Source organism: Pseudomassariella vexata (assembly GCF_002105095.1).
Source record: "Pseudomassariella vexata strain CBS 129021 chromosome Unknown BCR38scaffold_11, whole genome shotgun sequence".
Taxonomy (NCBI): domain Eukaryota; kingdom Fungi; phylum Ascomycota; class Sordariomycetes; order Amphisphaeriales; family Pseudomassariaceae; genus Pseudomassariella; species Pseudomassariella vexata.
In genome coordinates this window covers 55,843-79,937 of record NW_024467966.1, presented here as the reverse complement: position 1 = coordinate 79,937, position 24,095 = coordinate 55,843, and the positions used below count along the sequence as shown (strand labels likewise).

The following is a 24,095-nucleotide window of genomic DNA, read 5'->3' as shown; positions in this document are numbered from 1 at the left end:
ATGGAGACGGCCGTCTACATGGCTGTTTTGTGGTAGCGCTGGAACAGGCGTTGCTGGCCACCCGGGCATGGTAGCAAGGAATCGGTACCATTGCCCGCACAAAATAATGAAACCACGTTCCTCAACTCCGCGCAACTTTCAGGTGCACTGTATTCTTGATCATTGCCTACTTTGGTGACTAAGCCCCAGACTGAAAGCATCATCCCCCCGATTCTTCACCCATCCCTTCAAGGCCTCAGATACTGCATCCTCTTTAACTCTTCGGCGAGCCTCCAAGAGCTTTGAGTTCTTGATATCCCCGTAGCTATTTGCTGCCAGTGCCTTTTGTACCTCGGTGACGCCCATTCCCAATAAGGCAGCAATTTCCACAGCCAGAGCCCACATCTTCCTCCTAGATGCAAAACTCGCGCCCCGGGGATCAAAAGCTTTCCTCCCCTGCAAGATTCCTCCCAACGTACCCTCCTCCAACCCACTTCGCGTCCAAGCAACCGCCAAATTACTCGCTGCCGTTTGGCCACCTTCCCCCGCCCTCACTTTCACACTCCGCTTAGAAAGCCCAAACTCCCGATCCGAAGTCTCCACCCCGAAAGGCCGGAACTCGTAACCCCCCTTCCAGTCCCTTCCCGTCAGCCCAGCCATCCTCCCTTCGGACGAGAAGGCCCGCGCGCACCCTGAGGCAGAATATTGTGATGCGGGGAGCACGAGACGGTCGATGTAGACGTTGGCCGGGCAGACGAAAAGGGAGGTTAGAGAGGACAGGAGCGAGGTGCATTGTTTGAGGGAGAGCTTGTCGGAACAGGATTTGGAGAGGGTGGGGGGCGCATCGCTGCGGGCAGGCTTGCGGCGGACAAGGCCTAGGTGTGAGAAGTAGGCTCGTCCCGGGAGTTGTCCCTCCCCTCCGACGTTGGATTGGTGGAGGGAACAACTGGGGGGGACGTCCCAGGGGGTGGAGTCGGTTTGCGCGGCCATGGTGAGTTCCATGCTTGCGTCTCCGCCTGAGAGGGATGTTAGTAGTTGCACGTAAGATGGAATAAGGAGTGGGATACGTGCATGGTGCTTCGGAGCAGTACATGTGCAGCTTTACTCCTTCTCGCCATGCGAAGGGCTGGCCGTGCCATACCCGGCCAGCATCTCCGTTACCGTTGCCGTCTTGGTGGTGGAGGAGCTCGGAGTGATCCCGAGGCTGCAGGAACTCGGATGACTTGACTGTCCCTTGAGAAAGCGCTTTTGCCTCGTCTAGTATGAAGCGGTTGAATGCCCTGATGGCCAGTACTTCGGCATGCCAGTCGTGTAAGACGTTTCCCTGGGCTAGGGGGAGCTTGGATGTGGGTAGACATTTCATGCCTGTTCTGTTTTTGTGTTAGTCGTGGATGTATTGGACTGAAGTAGTGATATGCAGAAGGTAAATATTAAGTAGAACATACGCGATAGCAATACAGTGTAGTTTGCTGTCGAGGCCTATGTTGATATGAACGACTGATCCGTATGAGTTTTGGTGTAAGTAAGAGGTGACACACCTTGAGCAACGATACCACTAAGGGGCACCCATTCGTGAATGCCATTGTCGCGCACTAGAGGTTTCCTCTTGGCTGGTAGCTTCTCAAATTGTTGCAGCACCAAGGTTGCGATTGAATCTGGTGTGACGGTCATTGAGGCATGTTGCTAAACCCCCTGAGCATTGAAGTAGTCGTTCACCAACTGACCAAGTTGATGTCGAAACTAGTAGCTTGCAGGTTTCACTTGCTTCAAAAGGGTAATATTCTCTAGTAAATATGTCTGAATATCCGACTAGGTAGTTGCCATTCCAAACCAAAAGCCGTTATGGATAGTGAGATTTGTGCCAGGGAAGCCCTGTCTTTGGTCTTCGTCTCAAAGAATTTCATACACCCAGGTTTGCTCTGGTTTGAGAGACGCTACCCGGAATCTGGGTCCACTTGCCTAGGTTGCCCCCCATCTCGCAAATCAGTGGCACGGACCACTTTGACCCTAAAGATCCAGCTTAGTCAGTCAAACCCACAGAACCACAGATCGGGCACCTCGAAATTATTTCGCGGCAAGCGTCACCTGCGGCATTCAATTCAAACCACCAGGCACCAAGACCGACAACTAACACCTAGGCACTCTCACGACCACCGCCAAAATGAGAACCTACGACGACACCTTCTCGGGCCAGAGGATCTACCCTGGAAAGGTACGAAGAGTCTTCCTTTGAGTTGATCGAATGCTGGTCGGGGCTAGGGCGTTTATGAAGTGAAGGCATTGGCGTACGCGACGGGGATGGCGATGCAGCATGGGAAAATCCGTCACGGCCGCGACTAGAGAATTCGATCATGCCAAAAATTGTTATAGCTCACAGTCTTGCTAACTGCCATTGATTTTGTAGGGTAAGCTCTACGTCCGTGGCGACAGCAAGATCTTCCGTTTCCAGAATGGCAAATCCGAGTCCCTCTTCCTCCAGCGCAAGAACCCCCGTCGCATTGCGTGGACTGTTCTCTTCCGTCGCCAGCACCGCAAGGGTATCTCTGAGGTACGTTTGAATCCGCACACCCCCACTCTACCACTATACACAACTCGAGGTTCCCGTACCTGAGATGGATATGGATTACAGGATGGAGACAAAGCAGCCTCGCTAACGCCCAATGCAGGAAGTTGCCAAGAAGCGCACTCGCCGCACAGTCAAGTCCCAGCGAGCTATCGTTGGTGCTTCTCTTGATGTCATTAAGGAGCGCCGTACCATGAGACCCGAGGCCCGCTCTGCCGCCCGCTCTGCAGCCGTCCAGGAGGCCAAGGAGAAGAAGGCTGCTGCCGCCGCCGCCAAGAAGGAGGAGAAGGCCAAGCGCGCAAGCACCGCAGCCAAGGGACAGACCAACCGCATCGTCGGCAAGCAGGGAGCCAAGGGCGCACAGATGAAGGTCCAGGCCAAGACCCGTTAAAGTCCTGCTTGGTGAATTCTGAGGAACGGAGGTCAGAAATGTACATGGCGGCGTCTACAGGGTGGGATCTCGAGCGTCTTTTTGGCCAAAAACCACTACATCTCTCGGTCGCGGATGGATTGCATCTCTCATGGGTTATGAGATTTCCGCATAGGTAGCAGTTAATGCCGACCTTTGCTTATGGTCTATACGTACGGCTTATACCGCCCAGCACTGTGCCGATCTACCATTCCGACGTGAATCACCGAGCGCTGGCAATATGCATATGCCCGTGGCAAGGTCAAGCTGGCAGAGGAATCGACAGCAGATGCGAGGATTAGATGATACCATGAACAGCTCCGACAATAGCCAAGCAAATTACACTCCAGTGTTTTCGAGAACGTCATGATGTGTCTGAATGACTTCTAGACATCTTGCTGGCGTTCGTGTGCGAAGGTGAAGTAGACAGGTTTGGCTGATAGTAGATCACAAGACTCGTTTACGTCCGATTCTAGTGAACAGAATCCAAAATTGATACGAAACCCGCTTCTGGAAACACCATTCTACTCAAACTGCGAGCCGAACCACATTCCTCGATTAGCTTAGCGCTCTCAGGCTGTCACTCTAGTTGGAAGAACCCCTGTATAACGACATATATGCTAGTGTCCCTGTACGTATCGCCACATCGAAAACATGTTCAAACCAGCGACCAGCGACCAGCGGCCTCTGCTATTCATGATAAGCATGACTGGCGCCAAGACCAGATTTGCCCTCCTGATCCACCAGCAACTAACGTGACTTCAAGCCGTGAGTTGTGGCCGAGCTGCAACACCCACCGGACCTTGCCATGTTAGGGAGACTACAACGAGCGAGCCTTGGGAGACAGGGAGGAATTCAAGTGTCGGGTCTGCCTATTTAATTTCTATTACCGGTCTGTACGTAGCCGTTGCCACATGTATTGTTCTATGACGTATAGTTCCTCTTTGGAAGGGCTTCCAACCTGGGCCTGGATCCTCTTTGCTCCAAGGTGACTCCGAGTACGCTCATAGCTTAGCCAGAACGGCATCAGCGCCCGAGACAGTAACCCCCTTAGCCGGCTCCTTTTCGGCGTAGACGACCTTTCCATTCTCGACGACTATGGCATAACGGGCGGTACGGGCACCCACTAACAAGAACAGTTAGAAAAAGTCAAAGAGACACGGGGATATTCGAGAATCTCCCGGTACAAGCTATGTTGGACGTACTTGTCCAGCCCAAAGTCTGACTAAAGGCGTTGCCATCGTCCGACATGAAGAGGATGGAGTCGTCCTTGATGCCGTTGGCCTTGCCCCAGGCCGACATGACCCAGGCGTCGTTGAAGGCGATGACGATGAGCTGGTCGACGCCCTTGGACTTCAGCTCCGAGAGCTTTGAGATGTAGCCCGTGATGTGCTGGTTTTGGCAGGTGGGCGTGAAGGCGCCGGGGACGGCGACGATGACGACCTTCTTGTCCTTGATTTCTATATATAGCTCATTAGCAGGGGCTCGAGAAATTGTGTCATTTGCGAAGCTCATCACCTAGCAATTGCATAGGGAGATGTCGTGTTAGGGGGAGGTGGACTTGCCTTCGCTAGCATTGTACTTGACGGGTATTCCGCAGGCTGTGATATCGCTGGTGTCTGGGCTGGGCGGGACATATGTGAAGCTTACGCCCTCAGGGAAAGAGTCTCCGGCTTTGAGCTCAGACATGGTGATGGCTGCTAGTCAATGGAATGATAAAGTGGTCTGATGGATTTGGTTGAGCTTGGACGAGGCAACAGTTTGCCTGGAGTGGTGTTGGGAAGAAAACAAAAGAGTTGTGTCAAAAACCGAGACGAAGCCAAGGAGCTGTTCGAAATACTTAACTGAAGTGATGTGAACATCAAATGTCACCTACCTCGTTAGGTATCCAGGTACCCTGAGGGTCTGTCACTCGGCGCTACGGCGGGGAGCTCATGTTGGCTATGGCGGGGTAACGTTTGGGTTGAAGCTATTCCGTCATAGGTATCCGCATTGCAACTTTCTCTCTGAAACAGTTGGCTGTCTTGACTCGCAGTGTCGACGGCTCGAAAGCAACACTACTCAGCATGACAATTACCACCCATGGATGTCCCGGACGTAATCTGTTCACGAAGGATACAGCATATCCATCTTTGGAACCACTGTACGGGGAGCAAGTGAGCGAGCCCGAAAGATTAGTCAGAGTCGCCTTTTCGCTCCGGAAGGTCCGAATTGCCATGTCAAATAAATTCGCGGATATGCGAATGCGGCATGTGCCGCGTAGCCAACTAAGCTCAGGTGTCTTGGGGATTTGCTATCATGATTAGCCAAGGCGGGAAGATCCTGAAGTTGGTGCGGCCGCAGACATGCACCCTTATCCAATGACAAATAAGGCAAGGCTTCTGGGATCTGATGCCAACCGCCGGCATGGCAATTTGATATAGTCGAGAAGGCGCCTATTCTTATCGAATGGCTGTAATATTGCCCTCATCCAGCTAAAATGTAGCACCCTACGTCACTGCATGAATTCGTTTCCTTTGTCCAATAGAATGCATATGCTGCATATATATCCAGTCATGACCAAGCTTGGTTTCGAGTTACTGGCCCCATGCCTCGATGTGCAGCAAATTTGGCATTGCAAATTACTAAAACAAGTATGACAACAATGTGCTACCCAACACCCGATATCGAGATAAGACACTCCATGAGCGTTGAATTATGTCACAGCTGTCGTGGCATTGCATGTCATACTATTGACCCCTCGTCTCTAAAGCCTTCATCAGTCCGCACAGCCATGATCGAATTCATGGCGGGACAGCAAATACTACGGGTGATTTCCAAAAATGCTATAAACTGTTTCCAACAGGTTCTGTAGGCCGCTTGGGAACTCATCGTGGAATCACTTGCGGCAGTAGCCAGGTGTTTGCCATGGCTTCCTCTATTACACCATAAGACCAGTCGGCATACGTACAAGTGAATGGACTTTAAGCAGTCAGACAATACCCTATTAACTAGCAATGGGTATGAGAGCTTCAAATTTTATAATCAGCCGTGGAAGAGGGATAAATAATTTTTACTGGAAGTGCCGTGGCAAGATCTGTACACCTTTTGGTCTGTGTTGTCTTTTAACCCTTCCTCTTAAAGTGGTATTTTCATGTCTGGCAGTGTATGGTTGGTAATACCGAGCTACAGCAACATGACAGACCACCTAATAAACAGCATCAGAAAACAGTGCCTTGATGAAAATAATTGTTCCTTGATCAGAGGCACATATAATACATACCTATTTCCTATTTGGCACAGAGACCTGACCAACTTCAAGAACACAAGACACTGACAAAACAGGTGAGCCAAATCCCAAGCAGAATTACCCACCGCCATCAATCATGGCGCCATTTACAGCAACCCCACCGATTTTGATAGAGAAACTACAGCAGGCTATGGCCAACCCAACTTAACAAGTATCGGCCATCACTATCTCACCCGTTCCGACGACTCCAGCGTCTGTTCCGGCGCCGGCCCCTCCTGAGAACAGCATTGCCGTAGTTATCGTGATCTCGGCTTTCTCGGTTCTCCTCACCCGTCCTGACCATGATCTACTTCTATAAGCCCTGCAAGGTCTGGTTCCTATACACCTTCGGGGCGGTTCGCAAGCAGATCCGTAAGCTTCGTACAGCTGATACTCATCGCAGTGAATCATGGTCGGAACGAACAGCGCTCCGCCCCCGCAAGCCCTTACCGGAGTCGCCGTCGTGGAAAACACCAGAGCAGGCAAAACGGTTCAAATACGGGGAGTAAGCGGCCAGCAGATAAGCGATATACGTATTGGGCTCCGCTGGCCATGACCCCGGCGAAGGAGGGGTTGCTTGGATTAAGTAAATAAGTTACTGCCGTCATGGAGACTACGCTGTGGTTAATGGTAAGTGCTTGATTAAGAGTATATTGGTAGATATCAGGTAAGATCTTGATCTCTGAGGATATGGATAAAAGAATAGATGGATTTCAGCTTCTGTATTTTTCATGGAGTAGGTATTTATGTTCAATGTGAAAATTTGAAGCCGCTGAAGTACATCCCCAACCTCAACACGTATGACGACTGCATGAAACGGATGATCTTCCTAGGGAGCAAATTATGGTTCGCCAAAGTTTGACGGGAAGTCATGATTGGTAGCCTGTACTAAAGGATATGTAAAATAAATCCTGCCATGATGTGAGCTCGACTTCAACTTGTACTCATTTTGATAAATTAACGGGGACTTCATATAAACGGCTGGAGCTACACTGCTTCGGCGTCAGTATCTGCTGACATGCCCATCTGTTTTACCAGCAAGAAAACCCATGAGGCTAAACCCTCTAGTCCTACGGAGAGAGAGCGATATATTCATGTATGGGTGTAGAATGAAAAGGCGTCAGCTGGGATTCGGAAGTGGTCAGTCCCCATTGCGGTAATGCTGTGACCACCGACGTTTTGCCGCATGCAAAGCCCGAATAGGGAAGAACACACGCAAGGGATGAGTAATCCCACTCGGGGATACAGTGATTTCAACAGTCAAAGGTCGCGTTCTAAACTAGACATTCCAGTACTGAAATTGATGAAAGAAGATTAAGCTGAAGACAGAGAGCCTAGCTACCGTGCAATTGCCCTACTGACAATCTCGGCATGTCGACCGAAGGGAAGCCGCCGTATCCGCCGTTCACCGCGGAGACAGCCAAGATCAAAGTGAAAGCGGCCCAAGATGCTTGGAACACCAAGTAAGATTCACTTCATCGCCGCTCATAAAAGGTAATGTTCGGGATTTATACCTAACACCAACGGCAGGGAACCCCACAAGGTCAAGATGGCCTACACTGAAAACTCCATCTGGAGAAACCGGGACGAGTTCCTCACGGGCCGGGACGAGATCGCGGACTTTCTGACCACGAAATGGTCTAAGGAGACCGGGTACAGACTGAGGAAAGAGCTGTTCGCTTTTTCGGAGAACAAGATCGCTGTTCAGTTCTGGTACGAGTGGCATGACGAGTCGGGGCAGTGGTTCAGGACTTACGGTCTCGAGGATTGGACGTTTGCTGAGAACGGATTGATGAGAAAACGTCAGATGAGCGGGAACGATGTGAAGATTCCGGACGAGGAACGATGGTTCAAGGACGGAGTTGATGTAAACATGGTTGATATTTCGGAGAAGCATTGGTAAAACGTTACTACGGCTCGGGACAACTTGGCCGTTTGTGGCAGGAATAGTTACTCGTCTAATGAAGTATACATGAGTACCCTTTTTGAGCTATTGGACAAGGCCAGAAAGGTCCAGATCTTCGATTCGAGCCATTTGTGCAATATTCCCCTTGAAATGGCCAGAGCGTGAGCCACTTGGTAACACATGGATGGCAAGTCGTCACGAGGATTTCGGTTCCACATAATGAAGGTTTGAAGAGTGTACTGCGCCTCAAATTGGCCACCCTTGCGTGCTTGAGTTTTTTGCCAAGTTACCATTGAGCAGGTGGATGTATGGGACAGTCCCGGAGTCAGCAATAGATGGTAGTGTTGTGTGACCAACCAGTCATAGACTAGACCGCATGGGCTCAAAAATCCTAGCCTCATGTATATAATTGAATGGTCTGCAAGTTGTACAGACGAATTCGACCAAGAAGATTTTAGCGTGCGTTCGCCCGAGTCCCTCACTAATCGTCAGCCAGTCCGTTATAAGCGCGGGAGAGACAAGTTGAGGAAACACCACTAGTGCTTGTTATCGATATTCAGCTCTTCGTGTACCTGCGTTAGAAACGATGGACACATGGCGTACTTGTAAACCTTATCGCGGAGTCTCGGGCACTGAGGTCAGTAATGAGGCGGGTACTAGCTAAAGGGTTATTCTCAAGAAAACAAGAAACTCGGCAACTGGGATAGAATGGAAATTCTTCTTGAAGGTAAGCCTGTGTAGCAAGGCACGACCTAGGTGCGGCGTGGCCAGCCCACCTGCCCAACGAGACCTTCATCACTCTGTCTGTCACCTTGTTACACTCCAAGTCTTCAACTAATTGCTTTTTCCTCAAATCCAATCGGTCTATTGCTTGCTTTTTTCCTTCTGCTGTATCGCGTAGTGTTCTTCACAGTGCCGACGCTTGCAGGCGACGATCACCCAAATTTGGCTGATATCCTTCAGCAATGGCTTCGACTTTGCCAGTGTTTCTTCAGGTGTTCTTCTCAGACTTCGACGTGCGTGTGCATTGGATCCGTAGGTCGATCCCCAGGTCAAGTCTAGTTTCGGCGATCTCAACTGCCATGATCAAAACGGCACCCACTGACAGCCAATAGAGACCTTTAGGAGATGCTCCGTGGCGGCTGCGAGACCCGCACCCAGGGGACTGTTTTCAGCTTGAGCCTAGTATCGCTTGTGTAGCCATTTTACGGCATCCTTGAAGCTGTGGGCGTCCACACCACGAGAGCTTCGCTTTTCTACGAGCCAATGCTAGGCTGTAGAATCTTTCAACTCAATTCATTTCGGTCCCCGGAGCGTGCGTACAATGCATTGCCACTTCATACAGCAGCTCAAAGCAGGCCAGCAATTTGGAGAGCTGGGTTGATCTTTACTCTTTACTGTATTATTATATTGAATGTGGAAGCGCCCACCGAAGATATCGACGACTGTGTCACACATGAGGCGTCGAGGTGTCTAAAATCGTGTCGAATTGACCACGGGCATAGATGAACGCGTGTGGAAAACCCACGCGGCATCGATTCTCGAAGCACTGCTTCAGGACGCCTCGACCTCCTTTCTTGTTTTGGCTGCTTCCCATCTTGGCACTAAACCTGAGCTTGTCTTTTAAAGTATAACCCTATAAATCTAGAGCGAGCCGGCTTCAAGTCCGAGAGCACTGAGCTGCGCATCTCACGGATGGCGTTGTAACCGATACCTACTACTGGTGGGCAGATCTCCAGTCTACTATTTTATATCACTGTCCGTTCTCTATGCTTTTGGCACCGGACCGTAGCTTGCTCATGATTTCTGCAAAACATTGCCCATACACATACGTTTATTCTCCTAGCCTTGCAGCTCTTTCATTCGTTGACTCAATCAATTGTTTCCAGAATGGTCCTCTCACTTAGTTACCGACGCCCACAGCGCGTTGATACAATAGAATCCCGTCGATGTGACGACTATATCTCGGACAATGAAAAAGAGGATTTATCTCTTAGATCAGGGCGGTCTGGGGCTTCGACCGGAGTTCCTGATGCCCTTGCCTTCGATAAGATCATCAATGGCGGTACCTGCCCGGTTGGTTAATGGAGAATGTTGGTGTACGAGACCCAGTTTACTAATTATGACTATGTAGCCGATGACAATTCGAGATTTCATGAACTACCTCATCTACATCGAACACTCAGCAGAAAACCTCCAGTTCTTCCTATGGTACCGCGAGTACGTCCAGCGCTTTAAGGAGGCCAGCACCTCTGACATCCTGCTTGCTCCCGAGTGGACCCAAGCACAGGAAAATGAGGTGATTGCTAAACTGCATAAAGCGGCTGCGGATAAGCGGAAGAAGGAACCCAAGGCGGCGGAGATTTTCAAGGGCACCGATTTCGAGAAGCGCGTAGAGACGGTCATCGAAAGCAAAGATCCGTTCTCAACCCCACCGCGCACTGCAGGAAGTCACGACAATGACACACCCTCTGTCTTCTCGGGCAACAGCTCTAATGCCACAAGCTGTCGCTCACAAGCTCAGAACGCCTTCAACGCCGCGGGTGCCAACCAGCCTTGTAAGTGACGCCGACACAGAAATCAAAGTTCTTGATGCTGACTTGGCTCCGCACCCCAGTCTCCATTCAGCCCTTCAGGGAGGAAATTGACAGAGTGGTTGCAACGTACATCGCCGACGACGCGCCCCGACAACTCAACTTGTCGTCCCGCGAGCAAAAGGTGGTGCTGCAGGCTCTGGCGTATACGACTCACCCATCAGCCTTCCGCACTGTTGCCCGAAGCATTGAAAACACCCTTCGCACGCAAGCCCACCGCAATTTCATACGCTGGTCCATCTGCAACGGCAATCCCGCTCGCGTCTGGTTCGCTCGTGGCCTCGGCGTTGGGACTATCGTTCTCGCCACCGTTCTAGCTGTCATCCTCGCCCTCAGTCGAGTCAGACGCGGCTGGCGGGCCCTCGCGGCCATCGGCTGGGTGCTCGGCATCGCCACGCTCATCGCGGCGTACAAGGGCATGTGCGTGGTGCTACACGGGCTGCACCACCGGCACATCCGGCCTTGGGAGCTCTTCGTCGAGGACGACGGCGAGAGCCGGGCCAAGACGAGCTTCGACTCTTTTGGGTCGTCCAACAGTTACGAGGAGGAGCCGTGGATTGTCAAGTACGAGAAACGGAACATTGTTCGGAAGGTCTTTGATCGTGAGGTGTGGATTCAGGAGCCTGCTCTTAGGCAGATCCAGGATACTATCTTTATTCAGTCTATGATCTGCGCTCTTCTCGGAGCGGGGGTCTTGACGGCTGTTTTTGTTGCGGTTCCAGGTGGTCGTCTCTTTTGATTTGAGATACACAACGTGTTGGTCTGACTTACTACATCCGGTTCCATGGCAGGGTTTCTAAATTAGATGGTTACTACTACGGCCATAATAGGAAGGGCCTGGTAAGGATTAGCTGATCCAGAGCAATTCGGGATTAGGGGCCAGCACCACTTTCGGCGACTTCATATCAGTTTGGCGGCATTTGGATTTGACGAAGATACTCGAGGGCATTTTGGTACTTCTGTGGCGTACTTTCTCCTACCCTGAAAATGAAACAATGTGTACATTTTAAATTTACAATACATGATACCCTTCGGAGTCGGTTCAGAACTTTCTGTGAAACGATGCACAAAAAACACGCCGGGGCAATGTGCGCGACTCTGGTAATGCCGTGCCGTGAATGTTGTAACTTATTAAACCCATACTTCATTGCACGTTCTTACAGCACAAACACTTCTAAGTGGTTCGGGTTGCAGGTTGCAGAAGTTGTGCATTGATATCTGGAGGGAGCATTGTGGACCTACAGAGTACTCACCCTTCACCAAGTCCGCATAGGTCCGAAATTTATCGGAACGAATGCTGTATGACAAATTGCAGGTGACCTTAAAAATGATGTCAGTCTATTTGAAGCCAGGCAACCAGGCGAATTGTCACACGTCAAACGGGTGCGGCAGCCCCATCGTACGTATGTTCGGCAGCCACAGCCGTCCATGGCGACACAGAAGGAGAAGCATCAATACAACTTGTATAAGTTGCCTCAATTGGAAAGTCAAGACCTCTTATACTTTGATTCGGAAGGAGGCAGAGTTTGCGAATGCCGCGTTACGCCCAGGGGTAATAGAGTTTGAGCTATGCGGCCCCGGAGTCCAGTTTCCAAAGCCGCCCAACAGGAACAATCAGACAGTTGAGCCTCGGGTGGATGAAGATGATTGTTGTTGCGTCATTTGTAAGTGAGCTGGTCGATAATAGCAAACCCGATTCATGAGTCCACTTTGGGGGAGAGGGGGGAGGAGAGGCGGGTACTTCCCAGGGTTTTCAATCCAGGTTTTCAATGCGCCCAGGCTCTCCTTGCGACCGGAGTCATCCCACTTTTGGCGCAAGAGCAACCTGACTTAAATACAGACCCAAGACAGATTGCGAACAGATTTGTACTCCTAGGTCCGATCTCGCCGTGCGATTTAATACGCTCGTACCAATTTCTTCATGCCGCCGTAAGCAGGACTTCCTCAGGTTCGGGCTTCTGAGCCAGAAGCTTGCTGTGCCTACGCAATCAATTTTATCAAGGTCCCAAGTGCCCAAGTGCGATTAACCCCGCCATGCCGGGAGACGAGTACCAAGCCGAGGCACCGGCGACGGTCAATTTGACGGAGACTGCACCAGTACAGCAGCACGACGGAGAATTGTTTATAGAGAGCGGCGCGCGAAGACCGAGGACAATAACCAACACGGCCGAGATCGACAGCACCATTTCTCATCCCGGCTCGGTGCGCATCAACGTCAAGGGCGCCTTCATCGTCGACACAACACCCGGGCCAGGTACGCCGGCGGGGGGCATCAATGGCTCGCCCGTTGGGTCCAGCGCCCACGAAACCAAGGACATCCGGCTTCCGAATCACACGGCGGTGGTTAGTCACATCGCGGTAGACGTAGGTTCTGTGTTTGTTTGTCTGTTGAATGGCTTGCCCTCCCAGTTCCTGCCCCAGCTTTAGCTCGCTGACACGAAAGCTGAAAAGATCGGAGGCTCCCTGGCCAAGCTCGTATATTTCTCGCGCGAAGCCCATTCGACCGAACCTGGCGGTCGGCTCAACTTCCTCAGCTTCGAGACGGATCGCATCGACGACTGTGTCGAGTTTATGAGGCACCTGAAGGACAAGCAATGGGCCTTGAATGGGTCCAAACCCGGCGCCCTGTACGTCATGGCCACGGGTGGCGGCGCATACAAGTTCTACGAAAAGATTAGGGAGCGGCTCGGAGTGGACGTGCTGCGTGAGGATGAGATGGAGTGCTTGATCATCGGTACGTGCTTGCGGTGCTGGCAGCAAGTTCTACACGTGCGACCGGCGCAAAGACTGACACATGCCGGATGCAGGACTCGATTTCTTCATCACCGAGATACCACGGGAAGTCTTCACATACTCGGAGACGGACCCTATGCACTTTGCCGAGCCCGAAGACAACATATACCCGTACATGCTCGTGAACATAGGATCAGGAGTCAGCATCCTCAAAGTCTCGGGCCCAAGGACGTATGAGCGGGTCGGGGGCACGTCGCTCGGCGGCGGCACCCTCTGGGGTATCCTGTCTCTGCTCACCCCGGCCGAATCTTTCGACGAGATGCTCGACATGGCCGCGCAAGGTGACAACGCCAAAGTCGACATGCTCGTCGGCGATATTTACGGCACCGACTACGGCAAGATCGGTCTGAAAAGCACCACCATCGCCAGCTCCTTCGGCAAGGTCTTCCGCATGAAGCGCGAAGCTGAATCCGAAGCAGAGGATAGTGGCGGCTTGTCGAACCGTGATGATCACGAACAAACTTCTCACTCCTCTAGCCCACAAGCCCAAATCATTTCGACCACATCCACCTCCGAGGCAATCAAATCGCGCTTTTCCGCCTCCGATGTCTCACGATCTTTACTCTACGCTATAAGTAATAACATCGGCCAGATAGCCTATCTGCAGAGCCAGATCCACAACCTGTCGCATATCTACTTTGGCGGGTCATTTATTCGGGGGCACCCGCAGACCATGAATACACTCAGCTACGCCATCAAGTTCTGGAGCAAGGGGGAGAAGCAGGCGTATTTCCTGAGGCACGAGGGGTACTTGGGTGCCGTTGGTGCGTTTCTGAAGAGGCAGCCCCGGAATTGGGGCCGTCGAGGCAGTTTCGAGGAGGCGGCCGAGGGTTTGGAGGCGAGGATGAGGGAACGCGTTGATGGGGACGAGGTGGGTGCTGAGGAAGCTGTATACTAGACGCCCGCTCTAGGCCCGTGGAGATGGATACAACAATCGTGAAATGGCGTTTAGCGACGTGCAATTCTGCAGAAGGAATTGCAGATGGTGCATATTGCTTGAAAGATATTGGCGTAGATATCCATCCATTCAAGCATACTTATTTAGAGCATTCTTTGGGGCTTTGGGGGTTGGTTAAGATATCATATTACTACGCAGTGCCGCACGATTGCCGCGTTTATCTGATATTCAAGAGGAGAGGTAGGGAGGGGGTGCTTGGATTGAAGCTATATATCGAAAGTGGCGCGGGGAGCTTCATCAAAGCCAACATTTTGTCCCATACCTCGGAACTTATCCTTATTTTAACATGGATGAGAAATCGAAGACGATTAAATTTACATTTGCACATTTATATGTTCCCTAGGAGCGATAACGATACGGTAAGGAAGGCCATCAATAGTCCAGGTATCTGCTGTAGAGGTAGGTCACGCTCTTTTCCGGCCAGGAGACTATTACATTGTTGGAACACATCACTAACACCATACCACCGAATATGCGGGTGGTGTCAAGTTGCATACGCGTCAAGACGAGATGTATACTCCCAGGTTACGATGTGCGCCCCGCGGTTATAGACAACTAGGTTAGGCTCATTTGAAATCGCATAGGTGCAATAGTGGTTAAGTGATTACCATCGCATGATTGCATGATAGCTAGCTGTCAAAGGGCTCCACAAGAGTTCGAGCGTGAGTAACTTCAACGGTAAGCAGGATTCTAGATTGCACTACCAGTTGGTTTCCATCTTCCGAAATTTGTAGTATGCTGGCTCTTCAAGACTTAAAGTTTCGTTGCAATTAAATTCTTTCTTTCCCATCGGAGAAGTGTCGATCCGGAACAGGGTTTGCCCAAGCTTCTAACTAATTCAGCATCTTCAAAGCTTGAGTAGCACCAAGCTATTAAGCGCGCTGCTCTCAACTTCACAACACCTACTACTGAATCACATCATCAGACAGCATGTTCTTCCAAGGCACTTTGCAGGAAGGTATCGCCACTGCTCTCCAACAGACTAAACAAGTCCTTTGTTTCGTGACTGGTATTTTCCATCATATCCGGATCTGCTGTGCCCCTCGCTAACCAGCATACAGACGAGGGAGATGAGAGCCAGCAATGGGAGGATGAGTTTCTGACAGACGACTCCATCAAGGGTAACGTTGAAAGCCAAACCGTGGCCTTGCGGTTAAAGGCTGGGTCAGAGGAGGCAGGTTATCTTGAGGCCATGTTTCCCGTCCCTCGCAAGCCTACCTTGATCTTGATTCGGTATGTCATTTCATTCAGCAAATACTAAGAAATTAGCAATGGTAGTCTTTTGATTCGACGGCAAACTAAAGAACTGTATAGAAACGGGCAGCTCAGGGACTACATTACAGCCGGGACACAAAAGGAGGAATTCATTCGGAGACTCGGAGCAGCACTTGAACCTCCTTCTATCCAACCGTCACACGCTCCGGCGCCTCAAAACCTTGCGCAAAACCAGCCATCGTCTGTCTCTGCTACACAACAGCCTATCCAAGAGGACAGTCACGACTTGTATGGCAATGATTCGTCAGCATCTCCCCAGCCCGTAGCGTCAGCTCTACCATCGGCATCTCTGTCGGAAAATCCGCAAGTGCAAGCCATGCTCCACGAAAGATCGAAGCGCCTCGAAGCAGATAAGCAAGCAAAGGAAGCCAAGGCCGAGAAAGCTGCAAAGGCCAAGGAACGTCGAGAGGCAGAATCCGCTGCGGCTCCCGCGACCGCAGAATCAAGCTACGCTAAACAACTCAAAAAGCGCCGACAGGAGGAACGCGACGAGCGACAGCGCATCCTCCGACGCATCGAGGACGACAAACGCGAACGCAAGGAGCGCGAGGCGCTGGAAAAACAGGCACGACTCCTCCTGAACGCGACGCAGGATGGCGACGATGCCGGCGCCAGTCCTGCCGCAACTGAACCGCCCATCCCTCTCTCGACCCGTGGCAGTAGCGGAGCCAATTGCAACTTGCAGGTCCGTCTGCTAGACGGCTCAACGCTTCGCACCCAGTTCCCGAGCGTTAGCACGATTCAGTCCGACGTCCGGAAGTGGATCGACGAGAATCGCTCCGACGGCGATAACCCCTACACGTTCCGGGTCGTCCTGACGCCAATGCCTAACAAGGCAATCGAGCCGTCTGAGGAGAGTCAGACGCTGCTGTCATTGGGTCTGGCGCCCAGCGCAACGCTAGTGCTGATCCCCAAGGTTCGGTTTGCGGCTGCATACGCGGCGCAGGGCGGGAACATACTGTGGCGTGGGTGGGCATTTGTGTATGCCATGGTCGCTACGTTGTTTGGGCTTCCTGGACTGTTATTCAGGGGTAGGGAAGGAAGGGAGGCCCAGCACCAGCAACAGCAGCAACAGCAGTATGAAGAGGTGCCCTTAGATAACTTGGATGGAAGCGGAGCGGCGAGGCAGAGGATTAGGGGGTTCCAGAACCAGAATGATAGGAGACGCGACCCGCAGTTCTACAATGGGAATTCGGTAAGTTACAACTAAAATACCACATGACACGGGTGCTCAACTCGAATAATGAGGATGGATTATTAACATTTCGTAGTTGAGTTTCGAGCCTCGCAGAGATGAGGACGAGTCGACTGACTAAATGCGTGATGAGACGGATCGTTTCCACAGCATATAGACGGACAAGAGAAACTATTGTGGCAATCTGGGAACGGATAGGTTGATCATGTTGTACACTTGGTAGGAGTTTCTTTTAATCGTAATACCCTCCCTCCAAATCCTCTACTCGGTGCTCGGTGAACAATGCGTTCCACTTTTCTTGAACCGGCCCTATACCGTCAATGTGCAAGATTGCTCGTCCAAGGACATCGAACTACGTGTTCATGCACGTCGTTCATTCTTCATCCACTACGCAGCCCAACACCATACACTCCCCTTCTATTAAGCATCTAGTACTGGCTAGCAGCAGCCTGGCAAGCCTTGAGCTGTTCGAGGTACCATCCGCAAATTTGCATGTTTCCCTGGTTATCGTCCATGCACTTGGTGAAGTTCGTCGTAGCGCCAGCGCAGTTGTTGCCCCACTGCGAGTTCTGCGATTGCGCGTTAGTCTGCTCGGGAGCAGCGGCCTCAGCCGGGGCGGAGGAACCGCCGCCGAAGAAACCGCCGATTGCGTGGCCGATGGAGGATCCGACTGCTACACCGCTGAAGGGGGGTTAGTACTTGCTTTGGCCGTTGGCGTAAAACGGATGAAAGTGAAGAGGCTGCTGGGACTTACGCAGCAGTGCTGGCCATCTGGCCGAAAAGACCGGGACCCTGCGAGCCCTGCGCAGCTGGAGGTGCCGCGGCGCCTGGGCCGTGTTGCGTCGGAGCTGCGTATGTCGCGGCGGGTCGGGTCTGCTGGGTGGGCGCGGCCTTGGGGGCTACGGTGGGACGGGCGACAGGGCGAGGCGCGGGGCGGCCTGCGGATCGGTTGCGAGCCATAGTGATTTATTTGTGTGGTGATTTGGTTTGTGATTTGGTTTGTTGGTTGACTGAGAGAGAGTACAGAGGTTGTGATATTTGTCGAAGAAGTGAAGAGATCTCGACGTCGATGAGTGGGGAGTAATAGAAGAGTTGAAAGATGGAATATGTCCCCGGCTTTAAGGAACCCTGGAAAAACTTCTGGGGGAGGAGGTGCAAGTGGCCAATTATACGCCACTTTCAAGTCAGCTGCGCCGGTGATTCGTAGACCCGAGCAACCGGTACTAGCGGGTGGGGGATATGCCACCATGGTTATTTGCATTGAAGATGTATTCACTTACCAGGATCACGATAAGAAATCAGATTGGAGCTCAGAAGTTCAATGTGACGAGCTCGTACGACTGCGATGGAACTACTCTAATTTCACTATCATACAACACGGTCTATCAAAAAGGACTACTTTGAGGCAAAGGAATGCTTTGAGTTTCGCTGAAACCACAGTCATGAAAGCTCCCACAACTCCGCTACGGACTCTTCTCCGCAAACCCATCCCTCATCCATATCAATTCCTGCCCGCAGTTACGATAGCAACTTCAATATCCCACTCCCACAATGCAACCTTCTCCGTCCTCAACCGCCCACCCCCCAACTACCCAGGCCACGTACCCTTAACGCGCCTCGAGCGCGCCGCTCTCGCTCTCGGGTCTGGCATCCTGTCCCTCCGGGACCCCCACCGGGGCGACCTGATCGCCGCCTTGGGCGAAGCAACCGCAACGCCCTACTTCATTCACCGTCTCCACCGGGCGATGCTTTCCTCACTGACTGGCCGCCGTATCCTGCGTGACCGCCCCCGCATCACCTCGCAGTCGCTCAACCTCCCTTATTTGCGCAGCTTACCCACTAACACCGTGGGCGGGACTTACGTAGCGTGGCTCGATCGCGAGGGCGTGTCCCCCGATACCCGCGCCGACGTGCGCTACATCGACGACGAGGAATGCGCATATGTCATGCAGCGGTACCGGGAGTCGCACGACTTCTACCATGCCCTAACGGGGCTGCCTATCGTGCGTGAGGGCGAGGTGGCGCTCAAGGCGTTTGAGTTCGCGAATACGCTGTTGCCTATGACGGGACTGTCGCTATTGGCCGTTGGGACGATGAAGCCGGTCGAGAGGGCGCGGTTTTGGTATGTGTATGGGCCGTGGGCGGTCAAGAATGGGCTGAAGAGCCAGGAGGTCATAAACATTTATTGGGAGGAAGAGATGGAGACGGATGTGCAAGAGTTGAGGGATCGCTTGGGGATTGAGCAGCCGCCAGATTTAAGGGATATACGGAAGCGCGAACGTGAGGAGAAGAGGAGGGCGAAGGAGAGGGCGAATGGGAATCCTGCTGCTCCGGCTGTTGCGTGAGGGCAGTGGCAGATCTGAGAATGGAGCAAGTGGGCTGTAAGGTGACGGATGTGTACAATGTGTGTAGCATAACCAACTCAATAGACTCCTCCGAATAACGTCATGTCAATGCCATGCCATTTCGTGCTTTTCCACGTCAAGATAAAGCATCGCGTCGCATATTACTTTTTCTGCCCGTCTGCCTTGCCATCTTGCCCCTACAGATCAAACAGATCATCGTCATCATCGTCCCACCCCTTCCGTCGACTGACCACAATCTTCTCCTCCTCCTTGGTATCCGCCACGGCATTCAGCAGCTCCTTGAGCTGTTCCTCTGTGACCTTCTGTCTGAGCTGCCCAGTCCGTGCCAGCATAATGAGTCGGTTCTCCACATCGGTCGCGCGCTGCTCCTTGACGAGCCGGATGCGACCCAGTCGGTCCGCCGCTTCGGGGTGGAGGATCTGGTTTAGTATACTTTGGCGGGCTTCGGCTGTGGAGTGGTGATTGTCAGTGTTAGTCTCGATTCTTTCGTTTCGTCCGTCCAGCCTGCTTTATTCGTTTAACTGGACCATACCTTCCTGTCTGTAAAATCCCGGATTAGCAGAAATTTAGAGACGTGGATAGAGAGAGTGAATGCGCCTACTGCTGTTTCTGTTGTTCCTGACCTTGGCCTTGTCCTGCTGGGCCGCCGCCCGCACCGCCTTGGCTACCTGCCCCGCCTTGCGCCTTGAGCTGTTGAAGGCGCGCTTTTCTGATCTAGGAGTCGTTCTCTTCAGTAATTGTAACGGAGCGATAGTCGAGATTGTTGGCTTACTGCGTCTAGCTCCGCGTCCGCCATGATGTGTCGTCTTCGAAAGGTGTCGAAGTTGTGGGTTGCCAAGTTATTGGAGGTACACTTCAGGCACTGGGTATGAAAAGTTATGGTGGGGTCATCGGGAGAGATGTTACCAATTTGAAAGCCTATGAGATCGGGGGTCAATCATTCCACATCAGAAATGATTATTTTTACAAGTGAGACAGAGTCAATCAAGTGCTAAAAGTAAGGCATTATCTTCTACAAACGTACGTGAGCAGTTTTGAGTATTTCCAAACCCCTCTTGATGACGCCGTCTAAACAATTGAGGAGCCCTTGGTCTATTTGTTTTTCGTTATATATACATAGCGAATGGGCACCATGTTCTGCCCGTCTTCATCGGGGTTAGTCAGGTCACCGTCCGTCTTATACACGTACATGGGGATCTGGCCCTTGAGCTCTTCCATTCTAGCCTCGTGTCTCGTTCGAACCATCGACATGAGCGTGTTGTGAGCTGAATGGGGCACACCATTCTCCTTCGCCTTCTTGACAAACCACCCATTTAGATATGGCATTGGCAGTTGCATTCCCGTCCGAACCCGAGCGATCCATGTGCTGGCGCCTCGTTTGTTCCTTAGTTTTGCGAAAAGGTCGTCTTTGAAGCGTCGTCCGGTAAAATATTCAAGCGCATCTGGATGCTCCTTAAACTCGGGGAGGGAAGCAATAACAGTCACCGTTTCGTCGAGCAGATCATGCCACAACCCCACAGCGTACGGACTGGTACTGATGCGGTCGTACTGGCAACCCAACGCCACAGAAATTGCGTCCGTAAGTGACGAAAAAACCATGGAGGGGAGTTTCTGGCGGAGAAACAAGGACATTGGAAAGCCACCTGCGTCCAAGCCAGGAGTCTGGCACAACAGCTTGATCAAATGTTGTGCTCGCGCACGGCCGACGACGCGAGGCCGAGTTGACACCAGAGACTCGCCTGGTGATTCTCTCGGCAGTGCTGTGAGGTACATCTTCCCGGGTGCCTTGAGATCCATCGAAAAATCACCAATCTGTCGTTTTGTTGCTAGCATGTAATCCACGTGGCCCAAGACATAGTTCGGTCGAGTGTCTGGGTCGGTGAAAATACCCTCATTCAAATGCTCCACCACGCCGAGTCCTTCATTGAGAAGACATATTGTGGTGTCTTGATCGATATAATCCCGCATGTGTAACAGAGTGGTGTATATTGAACCATCAAAGGTACTGATTAGCAGGTTACTAATATGTTGTAGCCTGGTGAATTCGGTGGCATTTCGCGAGGTTCCACGCGGTGGTCCTATATACTTGGGCATAATGACATCGCGAGAAGGCATGGGTCCCTTTGGTGTATACACCGTCAATTGCCGTCCTTCCCGACCCCATTTGGTCAATATGTTTGGATGTTGCGCCAACAGCTGAGCTGGTGGCAGCTCGGGAGTGCCTGCCAGACAGTATGTGATATAGCGGGCTTCTCTGGTGAAGCCCATGATATGAATCTTATCTGACAACCTGAGAGAAGCCAGGACTTCTTGGTACTCTTCCGAGCCTTCGGCGGGCAAAGTCATTCTGACCTTCTCTGCCGGTCTCGACTCCTCGCGAATATCGGGTGGCAGCACTACCGGCGGTGGTCTGTAAAAGGGGATATTTGTGCTGGTGTTTGGCGTGTTCCTGGTCCACTTCATGGACGGAGGCGAGTACATGGGAGGATCTAAATGGAAAATTCCATGGCTCGCTACTGCTACGGCGGACAGGCGCTTACTGGCCCCCCGGCCCACGAAGATGTTATCGTGACTCCATCGTGTGGTTCTGCTGGGTATTCGCGCGGAAGCCCGCGAAAGGGGCGTTCGGCAAAGATGGGAAGACAGATTGAATGATTGTCGGCTATGTGTGGTGTCTCATAGCTCTCGCATCGAGATAGCTAGACGCGTGCGATTTAGCGCAATCGGGATCAAGTTACCGCAAAAACTTGAATCATTTGGGGGGGGGGGGAGGAGAAATAGAGACGAGGTATTTGCGAGAGTAATAAACAGGCGAGATTCAGCAAGCCGTATGTGCTTAAGGCAATGCCAAGGAGAGTCGTTAGTGTTTTAAATGTTGGAGGTCTGCAATGTCATAGACTGCGGAATCGCTTTTGTGACGGCTCGTCGTTGACGACGACATTTTTCTGCTGCTAAATTGACCCGATCCACCGGTCAAGAACGAGATATGCGTTCACAATCATTGGCCAGCCTCAACACGGTCTAGGCCCCACTTCGTGGAAATGCCTTTCTGCCGGATGCGACCGCCCTCTTTTGTACGATCTCGAGGAAATGCGACGACATTGAGCGGCGACATCTGGACATCATTCCATTTCTCATCGGTATGAAAGAGCCTGGCCAGCCAAGATGGACGTCACCAACATCCTGCCGCGATTGGAGCGCCTCGATGGCGAAATCGACAATCTCGAAGAGATTCTTAAGCCGATACTTGCGAGCGTGCCTAATGTATCGTCCAAGCTGCCCTTGCTCGACAAGGCTAAGCTATACGTGCTAGTGACATATGCCTTGGAGTCGATGTTGTTCTGTACGATGGTCTAGTCTCTTCTATTTCGAAAGCGCTCTAACGTTAAATTCTAGCCGTGCTGCGACTCAATGGCGTTAACGCAAAGGAGTATCCAATCTTCAAGGAGTTGACGCGAGTGCGCCAGTACTTCGACAAGATCAAGAACATCGAAAACCCTCCGCCCAAGCCCGAGAATTCCCTAAATAAGGAGGCCGCAATCCGATTCATCAGATCTGACCTTGCCGACAATAAGGAGGTCAACACCAAGCTCACCGAGATGATCGCCAAGGAGAAAGCTAAGTCTGCCTTTATGGCATCGCAGGCTGGAGCCAAGCGCAGGGCTGACGAGTCGGATTCTTCGAGCGACTCTGACGAGGATTCTGCTGAGAAGACCAGTCCTCCTCCAGCGAAGAAGTCAAAGAGCAAGGAATTGAAGAAGGGAAAAAAGCCCAAAAGAGAGAATAAAGAAAGAAAACAGGCAAAAAAGACCATGAAGGACTCCAAATGAAAGCCGACTACACTGGAAACACTCGATACCCATTCTGCTTTCGCGTAAGGCCAAGATATGCATGATCGGAGTTTAGGAGTCCAGGTGGAACCAGGATTAAATGTCAGTAGCACAAACTCGTTGCTGCTTATGGCATGCATCCTTGTTGGGATGGCTTGAACGCTAAACATCCTATTTTCTAACAGACACCAAGATATTATTTGTCAAGTCGTGAGACCGAGTGTATTACCTTAACCCGTTGCGAAACCTACGTCGCGAGTTATTGCCACGAAGCACCAATTCTCGTTCTCGTCTTTCAAGGTGCCAAGTGGCCGCGTAGTAGCCACTTGATGATATCCATGAGATGGCCCTGACTGTCCAGACGAGACTCTTCTGGATGAAAATGGGCTTTTGGATAGTTGAATATTGCGCTGGCAAGAAAAATATCTGTTAATGGCTGTTGCTCCCCTGTAGATTCAATAGCCAAGTTGCAAACACCGAAGGGCTTAGCTAGATGAGTAATATGTGTCGATTCATAACTGAGCTGTCGTTGTTAACTATTAGCTAAAGTCAGGTTCGCAAAACTCTGAATTCAATCACATGTGTGACCCTCAGATAAGAATCAATATGAGATGAGGAAAGAAAACAAATATTTAATATTCATGATTCGAGATCGATGCGATACTATGAGTATTTCAAAGCATATACAATGAGTCGACTCCTTGTTTCTGATTTTGACTTTTTCTCGACTCTCCTCGAATCTCCTCGGATCATACCGTCGTTGCTTGCATCTAAATTTTCCAGTGGCGGGACAGTATCAAGTACGAACTCCAAGCCTATCGGAACTCAAATACACCTATTGGTTCATTGCATGCATATGTAAATCACGGCCTCGAGCTCGTTTACGAGCGCTTCAAAACGCCCCGAGGGCGTTGTTGGATACCTCACGGTTCGTCAACGTCGAGATGTAAACTTAGATG

The 24,095-nt window shown here is 51.5% G+C and overlaps 12 protein-coding genes across 12 annotated transcripts; 7 read left to right on the top strand and 5 right to left on the bottom strand.

Moving 5' to 3' along the window:
• Positions 1 to 104: 104 nt before the first annotated feature.
• On the bottom strand, positions 105 to 1,892 carry BCR38DRAFT_441349 (adenosine-deaminase domain-containing protein). The gene is made up of 4 exons (XM_040860770.1): positions 1,518 to 1,892; positions 1,425 to 1,458; positions 1,051 to 1,349; positions 105 to 995 (listed from the first exon to the last, which is right to left on the bottom strand). The coding sequence occupies exons 1-4, from the start codon at positions 1,648 to 1,650 to the stop codon at positions 160 to 162; spliced, it is 1,302 nt and encodes a 433-aa protein (XP_040712756.1). The 5' UTR covers positions 1,651 to 1,892; the 3' UTR covers positions 105 to 159.
• Positions 1,893 to 2,140: 248 nt separating this feature from the next.
• On the top strand, positions 2,141 to 2,933 carry BCR38DRAFT_349331 (ribosomal protein L24e-domain-containing protein; the record flags this gene model as incomplete). The annotated part of the gene is made up of 3 exons (XM_040856486.1): positions 2,141 to 2,191; positions 2,384 to 2,527; positions 2,646 to 2,933. 3 exons carry the CDS (start codon positions 2,141 to 2,143, stop codon positions 2,931 to 2,933), a joined length of 483 nt encoding a protein of 160 aa, XP_040712755.1.
• Positions 2,934 to 3,637: 704 nt separating this feature from the next.
• BCR38DRAFT_40668 (putative peroxisomal membrane protein) lies at positions 3,638 to 4,780 on the bottom strand. The gene is made up of 3 exons (XM_040858080.1): positions 4,517 to 4,780; positions 4,157 to 4,411; positions 3,638 to 4,077 (listed from the first exon to the last, which is right to left on the bottom strand). The coding sequence occupies exons 1-3, from the start codon at positions 4,638 to 4,640 to the stop codon at positions 3,956 to 3,958; spliced, it is 501 nt and encodes a 166-aa protein (XP_040712754.1). The 5' UTR covers positions 4,641 to 4,780; the 3' UTR covers positions 3,638 to 3,955.
• Positions 4,781 to 7,462: 2,682 nt separating this feature from the next.
• BCR38DRAFT_441344 (uncharacterized protein) lies at positions 7,463 to 8,391 on the top strand. The gene is made up of 2 exons (XM_040860769.1): positions 7,463 to 7,682; positions 7,750 to 8,391. Exons 1-2 carry the CDS (start codon positions 7,591 to 7,593, stop codon positions 8,120 to 8,122), a joined length of 465 nt encoding a protein of 154 aa, XP_040712753.1. The 5' UTR covers positions 7,463 to 7,590; the 3' UTR covers positions 8,123 to 8,391.
• Positions 8,392 to 9,799: 1,408 nt separating this feature from the next.
• BCR38DRAFT_40623 (uncharacterized protein) lies at positions 9,800 to 11,582 on the top strand. The gene is made up of 3 exons (XM_040858025.1): positions 9,800 to 10,201; positions 10,260 to 10,683; positions 10,743 to 11,582. The coding sequence occupies exons 1-3, from the start codon at positions 10,016 to 10,018 to the stop codon at positions 11,456 to 11,458; spliced, it is 1,326 nt and encodes a 441-aa protein (XP_040712752.1). The 5' UTR covers positions 9,800 to 10,015; the 3' UTR covers positions 11,459 to 11,582.
• A 930-nt stretch (positions 11,583 to 12,512) lies between these two features.
• BCR38DRAFT_373950 (pantothenate kinase) lies at positions 12,513 to 14,795 on the top strand. The gene is made up of 3 exons (XM_040857317.1): positions 12,513 to 13,083; positions 13,171 to 13,453; positions 13,527 to 14,795. Exons 1-3 carry the CDS (start codon positions 12,754 to 12,756, stop codon positions 14,408 to 14,410), a joined length of 1,497 nt encoding a protein of 498 aa, XP_040712751.1. The 5' UTR covers positions 12,513 to 12,753; the 3' UTR covers positions 14,411 to 14,795.
• Positions 14,796 to 15,400: 605 nt separating this feature from the next.
• On the top strand, positions 15,401 to 17,061 carry BCR38DRAFT_487585 (uncharacterized protein; the record flags this gene model as incomplete). Its single annotated transcript, XM_040864174.1, has 4 exons — positions 15,401 to 15,479; positions 15,532 to 15,703; positions 15,785 to 16,940; positions 17,017 to 17,061. 4 exons carry the CDS (start codon positions 15,401 to 15,403, stop codon positions 17,059 to 17,061), a joined length of 1,452 nt encoding a protein of 483 aa, XP_040712750.1.
• Positions 16,991 to 18,063, bottom strand: BCR38DRAFT_476473 (uncharacterized protein). The gene is made up of 2 exons (XM_040863039.1): positions 17,695 to 18,063; positions 16,991 to 17,621 (listed from the first exon to the last, which is right to left on the bottom strand). The coding sequence occupies exons 1-2, from the start codon at positions 17,898 to 17,900 to the stop codon at positions 17,369 to 17,371; spliced, it is 459 nt and encodes a 152-aa protein (XP_040712749.1). The 5' UTR covers positions 17,901 to 18,063; the 3' UTR covers positions 16,991 to 17,368.
• Positions 18,064 to 18,382: 319 nt separating this feature from the next.
• Positions 18,383 to 19,285, top strand: BCR38DRAFT_487583 (coenzyme Q biosynthesis protein Coq4; the record flags this gene model as incomplete). The annotated part of the gene is made up of 1 exon (XM_040864173.1): positions 18,383 to 19,285. The coding sequence occupies one exon, from the start codon at positions 18,383 to 18,385 to the stop codon at positions 19,283 to 19,285; it is 903 nt and encodes a 300-aa protein (XP_040712748.1).
• A 197-nt stretch (positions 19,286 to 19,482) lies between these two features.
• On the bottom strand, positions 19,483 to 20,295 carry BCR38DRAFT_397015 (PDCD5-related protein; the record flags this gene model as incomplete). Its single annotated transcript, XM_040857659.1, has 3 exons — positions 20,079 to 20,295; positions 19,908 to 20,020; positions 19,483 to 19,789 (listed from the first exon to the last, which is right to left on the bottom strand). Exons 1-3 carry the CDS (start codon positions 20,100 to 20,102, stop codon positions 19,483 to 19,485), a joined length of 444 nt encoding a protein of 147 aa, XP_040712747.1. The 5' UTR covers positions 20,103 to 20,295.
• A 1-nt stretch (position 20,296) lies between these two features.
• On the bottom strand, positions 20,297 to 22,270 carry BCR38DRAFT_441332 (uncharacterized protein). The gene has a single exon (XM_040860768.1). It carries the CDS (start codon positions 21,785 to 21,787, stop codon positions 20,399 to 20,401), a length of 1,389 nt encoding a protein of 462 aa, XP_040712746.1. The 5' UTR covers positions 21,788 to 22,270; the 3' UTR covers positions 20,297 to 20,398.
• Positions 22,271 to 22,471: 201 nt separating this feature from the next.
• On the top strand, positions 22,472 to 23,136 carry BCR38DRAFT_411669 (Sas10/Utp3/C1D family-domain-containing protein; the record flags this gene model as incomplete). Its single annotated transcript, XM_040858597.1, has 2 exons — positions 22,472 to 22,649; positions 22,703 to 23,136. The coding sequence occupies 2 exons, from the start codon at positions 22,472 to 22,474 to the stop codon at positions 23,134 to 23,136; spliced, it is 612 nt and encodes a 203-aa protein (XP_040712745.1).
• Positions 23,137 to 24,095: the final 959 nt, after the last annotated feature.

Excerpts from the sequence above, each read along its gene's own strand:
- BCR38DRAFT_441349 (XM_040860770.1), bottom strand. The coding sequence starts at position 1,650 with ATGACCGTCACACCAGATTCAATCGCAACCTTGGTGCTGCAACAATTT. Across the intron at positions 1,350-1,424 it reads CTACACTGTATTGCTATCGC|AACAGGCATGAAATGTCTAC; the intron begins GTATGTTCTACT and ends ACACAAAAACAG. Across the intron at positions 996-1,050 it reads GTACTGCTCCGAAGCACCAT|GCGGAGACGCAAGCATGGAA; the intron begins GCACGTATCCCA and ends CATCCCTCTCAG.
- BCR38DRAFT_40668 (XM_040858080.1), bottom strand. The coding sequence starts at position 4,640 with ATGTCTGAGCTCAAAGCCGGAGACTCTTTCCCTGAGGGCGTAAGCTTC. Across the intron at positions 4,412-4,516 it reads CAAGTACAATGCTAGCGAAG|AAATCAAGGACAAGAAGGTC; the intron begins GCAAGTCCACCT and ends AGCTATATATAG. Across the intron at positions 4,078-4,156 it reads TCAGACTTTGGGCTGGACAA|TGGGTGCCCGTACCGCCCGT; the intron begins GTACGTCCAACA and ends TGTTCTTGTTAG.
- BCR38DRAFT_441344 (XM_040860769.1), top strand. The coding sequence starts at position 7,591 with ATGTCGACCGAAGGGAAGCCGCCGTATCCGCCGTTCACCGCGGAGACA. Across the intron at positions 7,683-7,749 it reads CAAGATGCTTGGAACACCAA|GGAACCCCACAAGGTCAAGA; the intron begins GTAAGATTCACT and ends CACCAACGGCAG.
- BCR38DRAFT_40623 (XM_040858025.1), top strand. The coding sequence starts at position 10,016 with ATGGTCCTCTCACTTAGTTACCGACGCCCACAGCGCGTTGATACAATA. Across the intron at positions 10,202-10,259 it reads TCAATGGCGGTACCTGCCCG|CCGATGACAATTCGAGATTT; the intron begins GTTGGTTAATGG and ends ATGACTATGTAG. Across the intron at positions 10,684-10,742 it reads CGCGGGTGCCAACCAGCCTT|TCTCCATTCAGCCCTTCAGG; the intron begins GTAAGTGACGCC and ends TCCGCACCCCAG.
- BCR38DRAFT_373950 (XM_040857317.1), top strand. The coding sequence starts at position 12,754 with ATGCCGGGAGACGAGTACCAAGCCGAGGCACCGGCGACGGTCAATTTG. Across the intron at positions 13,084-13,170 it reads TTAGTCACATCGCGGTAGAC|ATCGGAGGCTCCCTGGCCAA; the intron begins GTAGGTTCTGTG and ends AAAGCTGAAAAG. Across the intron at positions 13,454-13,526 it reads GATGGAGTGCTTGATCATCG|GACTCGATTTCTTCATCACC; the intron begins GTACGTGCTTGC and ends TGCCGGATGCAG.
- BCR38DRAFT_476473 (XM_040863039.1), bottom strand. The coding sequence starts at position 17,900 with ATGGCTCGCAACCGATCCGCAGGCCGCCCCGCGCCTCGCCCTGTCGCC. Across the intron at positions 17,622-17,694 it reads CAGATGGCCAGCACTGCTGC|CGGTGTAGCAGTCGGATCCT; the intron begins GTAAGTCCCAGC and ends ACCCCCCTTCAG.
- BCR38DRAFT_441332 (XM_040860768.1), bottom strand. The coding sequence starts at position 21,787 with ATGTACTCGCCTCCGTCCATGAAGTGGACCAGGAACACGCCAAACACC.